The following is an 11,780-nucleotide window of genomic DNA, read 5'->3' as shown; positions in this document are numbered from 1 at the left end:
GATTAACAGGACTGAAAATGCAGGAAAATCATTAAATCACATTTAAAGCAGCAATTCATTTGGGTTATGCAATTAGACTTAACATGACCATTCTTGCCACAGAGTGGACAAAAGAACATTGCACTTCTGCAGGTCAAACTTTCCAAACATTACCCTATGGTCAAACTTCGAATATGTACTAGCAAGAGGAGGGAAGGATATGTCTGGACGTAACATTTGACCTCTAGGAAAAACCAAAGTAGGGAGGGGTGCAACTCAAAATATTAGCAATACAGAAGGGCACTAATATGCTTACCACAAAGGAAGCAAGTTAACCTATCTTCCTTGAAAATGGAATGCCCATGGCATTCTTAATATCACCATGGGTATCTGTAACCCTTTAACAGCGCAATACATATATATATATGATTTGACATAAAACAATTTTACACAAGTTTTTAAAACTTGCAGAAACACTTTCCATTTTTGTTTGCATAATTAACTAAGCAAATGCTCCAACTTTGTAAAAATGTTCACAGCATAACTTGAAAAACAAGAGAATCAAACTTAACTTTAAAAGTGAATATTGAAAACTTAGATTTTCAATTCAGAATAAAAAATATGAACTATCACCAATTGTTCATTTAATGTTGTTATTCTCTCAGAATAGCATATGATCTTCAGTTTCATCAAACTAGAATATAAGTTTTCAGTATAGTTTACTGTAAAACGTCAGACTTTGGCACCAGTCGTGTGTATGGAGTTATGGAGTATGGACAACAAAGTACACAGTTTACTCATATCTTCTGTTGAAATATTAATTAATTTTTTGTCCAACTGTTGTGAAATGCAAAAAAAAAATGGTGAAAAAAAAATGCTGACAAATACTGTATTAGAACACACTCTTTAGCACACAGTAGTAAACAGGTGGAACAAGTGAGCTGGTGGTGGAAGCCAAAACCATCAGTAGTTTCAGAGCATCTTAAGCAGAATACTGTAATGGGAAAACGGGATGCCACAAGTGTAGCATTCATCCTGTAACCACACTTATATAATTACACTTAGGTAAATACATACAAAATGTATTCTTGCTCTTTGTAGAAAACATGAACAGTGAAAATAATTGTAATTTTTCTTACAAAATTAGCAATAAGACCAGATTAGAACTAAAGCAATTTGGTGTGAAAAGAAATATAGCATAATTATAAAGATATATGTATCTTGGAAAAAAATACCTCAGTACAATATGGAAGCACAAGATAATTTAATTTGAAAAAATGTACATAAACATGAGTGCTTTTGAAAATAAATTATGCATCTCTTATCTCTTCAATAAGGCTCAAAAACCCATTATTGCGAGTGCGAATGAACTGCCTGTCCCTGTTGCTGTGGTGTGGCTGGCTGCTGCTGCTGAGATAATACTGCCGACTCTATTGCTCTTTGGACGTACAATGTTGGATCTTCTCCATCAGGAATGACAATACTAAGTGGCTGTCCATCCTTCAGAGAAATTTCAAGGGTGCTGCTGTTTCCAAGAGAGCTGACATTTGAAGTATTTTCGGACTGTAGATAAAAGATGACACTTGTAATTATGCAATATTTAAATTTCAGCCGATTTAAAATTAAAAGTTAAAATACGTGCTCCATATGAATGTCAAGAGATATCTGACAAGAACACACTGGTGCAAATACAGAATGAGCATAGAGAGTTGACCCTCTATCAAAAGGTTTGAGTTAACAATGATACCACAGAATAGGATGAAAAATATAAAGCAAACGTTACAAATTTCAACTTGGTAGTCAAATAGTTTTAAGTCTACTTAGTAAGCATTGTTATAAATAAATGATGCAATTATTTACTATCCCTCCCCCCTTCTCACAGTTTCCCATACGCCAAACAAGAGTCCTCAGTAAAGGTAAAGTGCAGTTAAATGTTCACTTATTTAATTTATGGTTTATATTTACACCCGATTGTTTTGTGTATGAAAAATATGAGTAGTATTCTATATAAAATGTATTTTTAAGTTAATATTTTTAGGGGTGTGAATGGATTAATTCGAGTAGATGTTTTTTTATTCACTCGTTGCATTTTTTTTTTATTCCAGAAATGCACCTCCTTTTAATGTCTTAACATGTAAAAGAGTGTGTGATGATTTTTAATTATCAGGTCAAATAGCTACATTGTACCATATGCGCCAAATGGAACCACTGGATTATATAAAATATTGCAGTATTTGGGGTCTGGTTAGCAAGATCCTGAAATGCCATTCAGAGAACTTTTTCCCACACTCAAAGGCCCAATTAAATAATGTACTCGAGTATTATATCTCGAAATATTTTACTGAAATTCAAATTATTTATTCAAAAGAATGTGTACGAAGAACATAAGAGCAATGTACAATTGTGGGGACAGTGGTTACACATACTAATGAACCCACTATGATGCACAGCGTTTTGAGCAAAACCAAAGTATGAAACCAAAAATGAACTAGCATTTTTTAGGCTTCTCGATGATAATTAATGATAATTAGTATTAATAATAAAGAAAAATATCAAACAACTTACACCAGCAAGGAAGTGTCCTTGAACTTCTGCAATTGTTTCTCCAGATGAATTAATAACCGGGATAACAGACTGTCCTTCGTCATTAGTAAAAATCTGCAAATACGATACATCTGTTAGAAATTTTTGCAGAGAATATATCCATACAGTAGGTGAGTGTAATACTGTACATAGGATTTTTTTTCAACCAAGTTTATACATAAATCATATTGTACTACTGATGAAAACATTACAGAAAATGTAGAGAAACAAAGATGTTTTGCCTGTAAGGACTTTTGTAAAACCTAACAAAATATACACATGACAAGTATTTATAAAAGTTAACAACTACAGCGGGGTGACAAAGTGGGTCGAGATCACTGAACCAAGAGATAAAGATTATGTGTTACAGTTGTAACTTTTTATACAAAAAGTTATACTACATACGGCCACGGGCTTTACAAGGTAACGAATTAGTTTGTCCCAAGAGGCTGAAACTTATTGGATAACCTGTCATGTTCGTATATGTCCCTGTGGTGCAGTGGTAAAGCACTTGCTCGGCACTTTGCAAGCGATTTGACCTGGGTTCATATCCTGGCCGGGGAGGATCGACTATAACCCATCCTCCTGTTCATATAGTAATTTTTGTAAGTATGTGTACAATAGTACAAACATTGATGTACAGTACTAAGGAATTAGAAGGAAACTTCATACTGCTGCAGAGACAAAGCCCGCAGGTGGGACACTAATAAGGAAGCCACCTGATCACCATAGAGATGATGATAAACTCGAGTCAAAAATACCATACGCGAAGACTCGAGAAAATCGAACCATATACGTGACGTACCGGTCCGATCTGCTGGAAGAGGCGGAGCCGCGGGAAAGCCTCTGGCTTCGGACATCAAGCAAACAGTGCCTGAAACCACGGCTGGGCTGGCCACAAAGAGGACAACTCTTCCCTGGTAAGTCTCCAAGCGAGTCAGGACCTGGAACAACAGTTGAGCTGCTGGGAAAGAAGTATAGGACACCCCACCTCAACCAGTTCTGCCGAAAGGCATCGAAGTCAACAGCCTCGCAGTCGGGAAAGGGCGTCACAAACAGAGGAAGGTGCTGGACCACGCCAACGCGAAGAGGTTCATCTCGGGGTGTCCGAACGTCTGGCAAAGCCAACAGAAGGAGTCGGCGTCAACCGTCCATTTCATGGAGAGGGGAACGAAACGAGACAGGCTGTCTGCCAAGACGTTGGACACTCCCCGCACGTGAACTGCCAGGAGAGCCAAACCCTGAGAACTCAGCAGACGGGTCACCTGAAGCGACCAGTACCAAAGAGCCAAGGATCACATCGAATCCCCTCGGTCCAGACAATGAACCACCGAGGAGCAGTCCGAATGGAGTCGGATCGTTGACCCACAGGCGATTCGAAGCCTCCGAAGAGCAAACCACACCGCTGCAAACTCCTGTACTTCTGTGGGCTCAATGGAAGGACGGACGCCCCCGTCCCTGTCCGGCCTGGTGAGCACTGGTCACAAAGCCCCAGCCGAGAGACAACGCGTCTGTGAACACATCGAGCGAGGGCTCAGGTAGGCATCAAGGTAGTGAACCCCGAAAATCCCAAAGAGGAAGCCGGCGACGCAGCAACTGACGCAAAGCTCCCGGGGTCCGAACCCAGCGATCGCGAGAGAGGTGGAAGGGACGTCCCCGAAGGAACCAGAACAGCTGACGAAGCCAAACCCAACCCGGCAGACAGACCAGCATCGCGAAGTTCAGGCTCCTGCACAGACTCTCAAGCAACCGCCGGGTGACCCAGGAGCCCCCCAGAAACAGGTGCATGTGGGACCGCAGCTGCAGGAGAGACTCCAGAGGAAAAGACAAGGAAGCGGTCCGAGAGTACCATACAAGGCCCAGCCAGGTCCGAACCTGGGAGGGAACCAGATGGGACTTCCTCCAGTTCACCAAGAACCCGAACCCGGCGAGCTGAAAAAGAACCAGATCCCTGGCCAGCAGACAAGCGGACTGGCTGGGTGCCCAAACCAGCCAGTTGTACGAGGAAGGCCAACACCTGAATACCTAACAGACGCAGACGGGTCACCACGACCCACGTAAGGTGCATGAAAACGCGAGGTGCCAGATTCAACCCAAACGGGAGACAACGAAGGCGGTAAGCACGAAGCCCCACAACAAAACCGAGCCAGTCTCTGAACCCCGGATGAATCGGGACATTCCAATAAGCAGAGACAGGCTGTCCGCCCGGACGCAGGACACACTCTGGACATGAACCGCACAGCTAGCCCGAGCCCAGGTGTTGCTAACCAGTTAAACACCCAAAACTAACAAGGGGTAGAGGACAACACTGAACACCCCTGTGACGTGTACAATCACGGGGGCTTAGCAGAGGATCACCAAACACTACTAGTGGAACTATAGCCACCTAGAGTACCTAAGCCACCTAGCTTAGGTACCCTAGGGTGGTACTTACAGGGCACTCTGGGAAGATGACCCTAAGCACATACAGCCTAAGTACCTGTGAATATTACTCCCAGCTTGCACACCATCGTACGAGCAGTACTGAACAGAAGACAACACAACAAAAGTCCAGAGCTGGAACCACAACGACCAAGCCATATCCCATCAGTCGAAGAACTGAGGTGTGGATCGCCAGCGTGGGGGTCTGGGGCTCCCCCTCTCTCCCTCCCGGGAAGGGGGGAGCTGCGCAGACATGCGGCTCGTGTAACGTCATGCTTGTTTGCTCGTTTTCATTTGGGGGAGTTCTGTCCACTTGTTTGGTTATTTTAGTTGGTTTCACCAGAATAGGGGTTTGTTTTGAGGCGCTTGCCTCTCTGGGTGCTTGTCCCAGTCGATGGCAAATACAGAATGCTCCAAAATCACATGTGCATTTCTATTGGCCATTGCTCCTCGTGTTTCTTTGAGAGGGCCAGGTTCTGGCTCGTGGTCCCCGGTAGGCCTAGAACTCCACCCACATCGACTGATGCCAAAGTTAGGGATATCCATATCAGCCTGGATAGCTCCGGGAAGCCGTAGAGGCTCCCCCAGAAAATACTGGAGCTAAGTGATGTAACACAGCTGAGGACGCCAGACATCGTTGCACTCGAGGAGATGAAACTCAATGATGATATTATAAATAAGGTCGTAATTCCAAGGGGCTACTCAATTTGGAGATGGGACAGAAAAATTAGGAAAGGTGGAGGCATTGCCATGCTAGTGAAAGAGCACCTATAGTAAGAGTGCTGAAGCTACAGAAAAGTATTCAATAACAAGGTTGTTTTATAATGTATGCATACCCGAATTGGTCTATCTGTTTCTTGGCTAGTTCCTTCCTGAAGCATGACAGTAGTTTCTGTGGAAGACTGGTTGTATGAAGTTAGTGAAAAACTTCGGAGTGTCTGGCTTTCTGGATTTAGTTGAATCATTTGAGTTGTACCATCTGTAATATTCTCCAGGTGTGAATTTTCAGAAATGTCAGTATCCTGCAAGAAAAAAAAAAAAAGAATAAGCAAAAATAAAACATTGAATACAATGAAATGCTTCTTTTGGAGTTGGTTCCATGCTTGCTCCCTACCCAGGGGTCTGGGTCTGTCCAAGATGCTGCTTACACACAGGGTTCTGGCCAATCTTTGCCCCACTGCAGTTATAAAGTAATTTTATGAATCCCTGTTGTCACGAGTGAGGACACAGTGAAGGGTCTATCTAAATTCACCACCAACAGACCAGCTCACTGTTCAACAAAAGAGCAAAACAGTTATGTTCACATGATTTAAAATGGAATAACATAACAAGACTTGAAAATCATTAACTGATCCTGACTGGAAACCATGAGAAACAAACATTTACCACAGCTTGTAGAGCTGTAAGTGTTGCATCATTCTCATCCTTGTCAGAAAGAATATAAATGATCCGGTGATCTCCTTCAGTGCCTTCAATGGTCGCTGGATCCGACAGAAGCCAGGTTTCATCCTCACGATGACATTTGCGATGTTTATGCAAGTTGGATGCATCACTGAAGGCTTTTCCGCACACATGACAAGTGTATGGTTTCTCCCCTGTAAATAGTTAGTTGTCACATGTCAAAATATTTAGTAATGTGCATGTAGTACAGGAATTATAACCTATCTTAAATAAAAAATTTGTAACAAGTGATGGAATTCTTCACACTTGGTGGTTTTTACATGCAAATTCCCCTTTACAATTAAAATTCAATTGGAAAATTAATAATTTTGATTTTAAAATTGTTAAACATATATTGAAGTGAATAATGAATGTGAACTGTCACAAGATGAAGATCTTTCAAGTCTAACAAACTGGCTTCCCTTCAGACCTATTTACTACCTCTTCTTTATCTTGTTAAAATTCATACAAGATTTCTCCCATGCCAGTGTGTGGGGCCACACTGCTCACTGCTCCTGGCCTTAACACTTATACCACCTTCAACAATCCTCAGTAATTTGAAGTCTACCATTTTACTGCCATCAAGAATTATGATTATGACTTGTTTTAACTTTAATTTCCATTAATTTTGTATGATTTCATGACAGAATAGTCACTATACAAGTAGATATTTTTTTTGAGTATTTGAACAGCCAACTATGTAGGCCTACAGTTTCTAATCAACTTGGAAAACCAGCCAGCTAAGAATAATCACAAGCAAATTCAAAAGGAAACATGTTATGACTTTTCAGTAGAAGGCAATTTTTTTTTTATACATTTTAAAGATAAGATCTTTCCTTGACATAGTTAAAGTGAGAGTAATAAAGCAAAGCACAAGAAGCAGCAGTCAACCGGACTAGAGTTAAAAATGGCAGGGTGACTGGTCCAGAAGGCCAAACACTTCTGCAGGAAATTAACATTATAATCTTGTGTGTATGGTGATGAGTGACAGTTGGCTGGTGTAGAAGGTGCACATGTCTGGTTAACTCTTATGAGAATGTGCATTCAAAAAACCTAACCTAACCTAAAAATAACTGAAACAGTGTATGTGGAGAAACACCTGGATAGGGGTAGAGGGAAGGGGTACATGTGATAAGCCAGACAAACCTGGTATTTTGGCCAAGTTCAGTTCAGACTAGTTAAAAAGAAAAGGTCAGCTACTGTATGGTTTTAATAACTTTACTCAATGTAGGAAGCTGTCTCAGGGAGCATACGAAGCAGTCTTAACTGGGAAAGAGGGTGATGAGCAGAGTGAAGATAATTTCAGTCAAGAGTACACCAGAGATATTCAGTTCTCTTCCTTTTTCTATTTTGCACCTATACCCCTGAACTTTCTTGGGTGGTATGGGTTTGAATTGAGGGTTGCCAACTTCACTCATACTGTTATTGTAATCTAGTGGCAGCAAGGGCATCTTTGAGTCATAAATTATAGTTGGTAGAATTATAATTGGTGCTCTCTCTGTGGACTTGAATTAGACTTACCACTGTCTATTTTTTAATTTCCTTAAAAAAAATAATGTGCAAGATACTTGTCATGGTGGGGGACAAAGCCTATGAAAGCCTGGCAGATGATAAAGAGTCCTGAGTACACACTATGAGCTCTGGTTTCAAATGTGATTACCTACCTTGTGGTTGCCTTGTGTTGGTTTCGGGGCTTAGCGTCCCTGCGGCCTGGTCGTTGACCAGGGCTCCTCATTGCTGGATTGGTCAACCAAACTGTTGGACGTGGCTGCTTGCAGCCTGACATATGAATCACAGCCTGGTTGATCAGGTATCCTTTGGAGGTGCTTATCGAATTTTCTCTTGAATATTGTGAGGGGTCAGCCAGTTATGCCCCTTATGTGCAGTGGAAGCGTGTTGAACAATCTCGAGTCTCTGATGTTGATAGTTCTCTCTCTCTCAGAGTACCTGTTGCACTTCTGCTTTTCAACGGGGGTATCCTGCACATCCTGCCATGCCTTCTGGTCTCATGTGATGTTATTTTTGTGTGCAGGTTTAGGACCAGCCCCTCTACTATTTTACATGTGTAAATTATTATGTAACTCTCCCGCCTGCACTCAAGAGAATACAGATTTAGGCATTTTAGTTGGCCCCAATAGTTTAGATGTTTTACCGAGTGGATTCTAGCAGTAAAGGATCTCTGCACGCTCTCCAGGTCAGCAATTTCTCCAGCTTTGAAAGGGGCTGTCATTGTGCAGCAGTATTCCACTTTAGAGAGCACTAGCATCTTGAAGAGTATCATTGGTACAGCATCTCTAGTTTGAAAAGTTCTTGTTATCCAACCTGTCATTTTTCTTGCAGTTGTGACGGCTACTTTATTGTGTTCTTTAAAGGTAAGGTCTTCCAACATGAGTACACCCAAATCCTTTACATTGTTTTTCGGTCTATGTTATGATTTGACTGCATTTTGTATGTGGTTTCTGCTTTTATATTTCATTTTTTCCATAGTGCAAGAGCTGGAACTTATCTTCATTAAATCCGGGGTAAATATCATTAAACAGTAAACAAAAATACTGTTAAATTATCATTAAATCTTCATTAAATGCCATGTTATTTTCTGTAACCCATTGAAAGACCTGATTTACATCTAATTGGAGATTCGCTGTGCTCTATGTTGTCTACTCTCATAAAAATCCTAGTGTCATTGTAAATGTGTAAAATGTGTAAAACCCACTTACACATTGGGTTCTATTAGTCAGGAAATTGTTGATTAAGCTGCCTATTTTTCTGGTAATTCCTTTTGCATGCATTCTGTGTGCAATAACATCATGGTCGCTTTTGCAAAATGTGTGTAAATTACATCAGCGTTTTGCTTATCTACATGTGTTACATGTGTATATAAATTAATAAATAACCCAACTCACTCATGGAATAAAAGTGGCAATGTTTCAGTCTATCCTGGATCTTATTAAGTTGAAACCGAGCAAAACTGGGAGAGAGCCGATATAAAGCAAGAGGGAAGGTGAAGTAAAAGATTTGGGTTACGTGGGAAAAGGTAAGGTAATTGTTAGGAAAAAGCACTAAGTCATTACACCTATATAGCACTTGGAAACAAAGATTTAGAATAGGGCAGAGGGAAGGAATGGTGCCTAACCACTTAGATGGTCGGGGATTGAACGCTGCCCTGCAAGAAGCAGGGGACTCTTGCAGGGCACCGTCTTCAGACCATCACTCTACCATCCAATCCAAGTGGCTGGACTTTAGTCGGAAAAGTAAAGCATGCTTTGTTTTATATTATGTTTGTATACCAATGTTGTTCATATGATTCCAATAACACGCTGATGTCTCCCAGTAGTCACAGGAGGCCACAAAATATTTTAGAATCACAGACTTCAGCTCCTGGGGCCAGATTCACTAAGCAGTTACGTAAGCACTTATGAACCTGTACACCTTTTCTCAATCTTTGGCGGCTTTGTTTCCAATTATTATACAGTTAATGAGCTCAGTGTAACGGGGGGTGGGGGGAAATAGCTCTAACTTGTCCATTATTCCACCCCCCAGTTAACTAACGAGGCCGGGGGAAACAGCTCTCTCTAGTCCGTTATTCCGTCCTCAGTTAGCTAACTATTCTAGAGCACCTCCAGAGTTCCTAAGGCAGCCTCTCTCGTTCAACACCTTGTAACCTAGGTATTTGACTACCTAGGTGCTAAGACTACAAGGCGCCGTAACTGGATCAGCTACCCGAAACTCTAGAGAGAACTCTAGAATACAGAATCATTGCCACAAACGTATAAGAGAAAACGAAAGGAAAGAAATGAATAGTGAAGTAATTAGTGAGGGTTTGGGGTGAGAGGCAGAGAGGTGGGAGGAGCGAGGAGGGTCATTAGTTGAAAGTGAGAGTTCAGAGAGGGGTGGAGGGAGAGTAGATAGGTAGATGTAGAAGAGTAGATAGAAGTAGACGTAGAAGAGTAGATAGTAGAAGACGAAATGCTGCCACCATCCATTCATGATCATTACATACAAGACAAGGAATGGAACTTGCCTGTATCAAAATATTCTCAAAAGATGTTATCATGAGTTCATTATTAGTATGTTCCCTCTGTACCATGTATCAACTCCAAACATGTACTCGTTAATATCATGAAACCAGTAACCACAGAGGCTTTCTCACCTCAACTCAAAATCTCTAGGGAACAAAGTTAAACACAATTTAAATAATAAATTCATAATTATATTTCCCATGAAGTATCATAATTTAGCAATTCAATTAAAATGTTAAAGAGAGTCATCATCCAAGAATTCGAGAACCCTACAACTTGACTGCCCCTGATCATCACACAACATATGTAAACACGACCAAGTCACCTTAATGTTCACTCACCGAGGACTGAGTCTAAGTTGAATAGAGAGAGGGGGGGGGGGGGGTTTGTAGTTGACGGAGACTCCCGCCCTGCCGGCCGACAGCCTCCCTGCTCTGCTCGTCTGCTGTTCTCTTGATTAATGCTTCATGCTGGATAGCTCTCCGAGTTTATATTGGGGAACCTAGTAGCTAACTCCGCCCACAAGTAGATAGCCTCCGGCACTACCAAGCCACTCCTTAAACGTCGGCATGTTTGAAGGCTACCGGACTACAATTATAAGCTTAGCGGAAGCAAGGTGAAATTCTCATGATCTGACCTCAGGTCACTTGGGGTCGTTAACGGTTAGAGGTGTGAGATCTCAGGCAGACAACTGGCGCCTCTCCGATCCTTGTCTGTGACTCATGTACTCTATATATATTTTAAATAAACTAACTCAAACACTTTTACAGTGTTACATCAGAAGCACCAGGAGACTGCTTATAACAATAACAACAGTTGATTAGGAAGTTTTCATGATTGTAAACTGTGTAATAAATGTAACCTAAGCCGTCAAAGATTGAGGAAAGATGTACACGTTCGTAAGTACTTGCGTACCGGCTTCGTGAATCTGGCCCCTGGTCCCCATCATAGATTATCAAAACACTTACCTAAGCCAACAAAGATCTTCACTGCATACATTTATTTTGGCATTCTTGTTACTTTTACACACAGATTCCTTGCTTTTAAATATATTTTTATATGAAATTATATAAAATAAATTATATATATATAAATTATTATATATCCCATCACAATGTAATGCTGATGATTGTCAAGTAATGTTGACCACTGCCCGGACCAAAATTAGGGAAGATACCGGTTTCTTTTTTTCCATTATTTTAAATACAGATCAACCACTTCTTATGATAAAATAAGATTTTTTTCACACACAGTAGTGATAATTCTGATGTTAGTTGTAATGTTAAAGGTTAAAAATCATAAATTATATTGATTTATCTAAATTACAGCATTAAATTC

The 11,780-nt window shown here is 40.9% G+C and overlaps 1 protein-coding gene across 2 annotated transcripts in view; it reads right to left on the bottom strand.

Annotated features, from left to right (window-relative positions):
- Nucleotides 1-1,223: 1,223 nt before the first annotated feature.
- The window catches only part of LOC123756699 (uncharacterized), a 32,926-nt gene continuing 22,369 nt past the window's right edge, over nt 1,224-11,780 (bottom strand). For both annotated transcript variants that reach the window (XM_045739945.2, XM_069331788.1), the window contains exons 16-19: nt 6,370-6,578; nt 5,820-6,005; nt 2,545-2,637; nt 1,224-1,542 (exon numbers count right to left, since the gene is read on the bottom strand). In XM_045739945.2, coding sequence (XP_045595901.1) covers nt 1,330-1,542; nt 2,545-2,637; nt 5,820-6,005; nt 6,370-6,578 — 701 coding nt within the window. In that variant the 3' untranslated portion in view covers nt 1,224-1,329. The remainder of the gene's footprint in view (nt 1,543-2,544; nt 2,638-5,819; nt 6,006-6,369; nt 6,579-11,780) is intronic.

The sequence above is a fragment of the Procambarus clarkii genome, chromosome 26 (assembly GCF_040958095.1).
Source record: "Procambarus clarkii isolate CNS0578487 chromosome 26, FALCON_Pclarkii_2.0, whole genome shotgun sequence".
NCBI classification, from domain to species: domain Eukaryota; kingdom Metazoa; phylum Arthropoda; class Malacostraca; order Decapoda; family Cambaridae; genus Procambarus; species Procambarus clarkii.
This window is presented reverse-complemented; position numbering and strand designations above follow the sequence as displayed.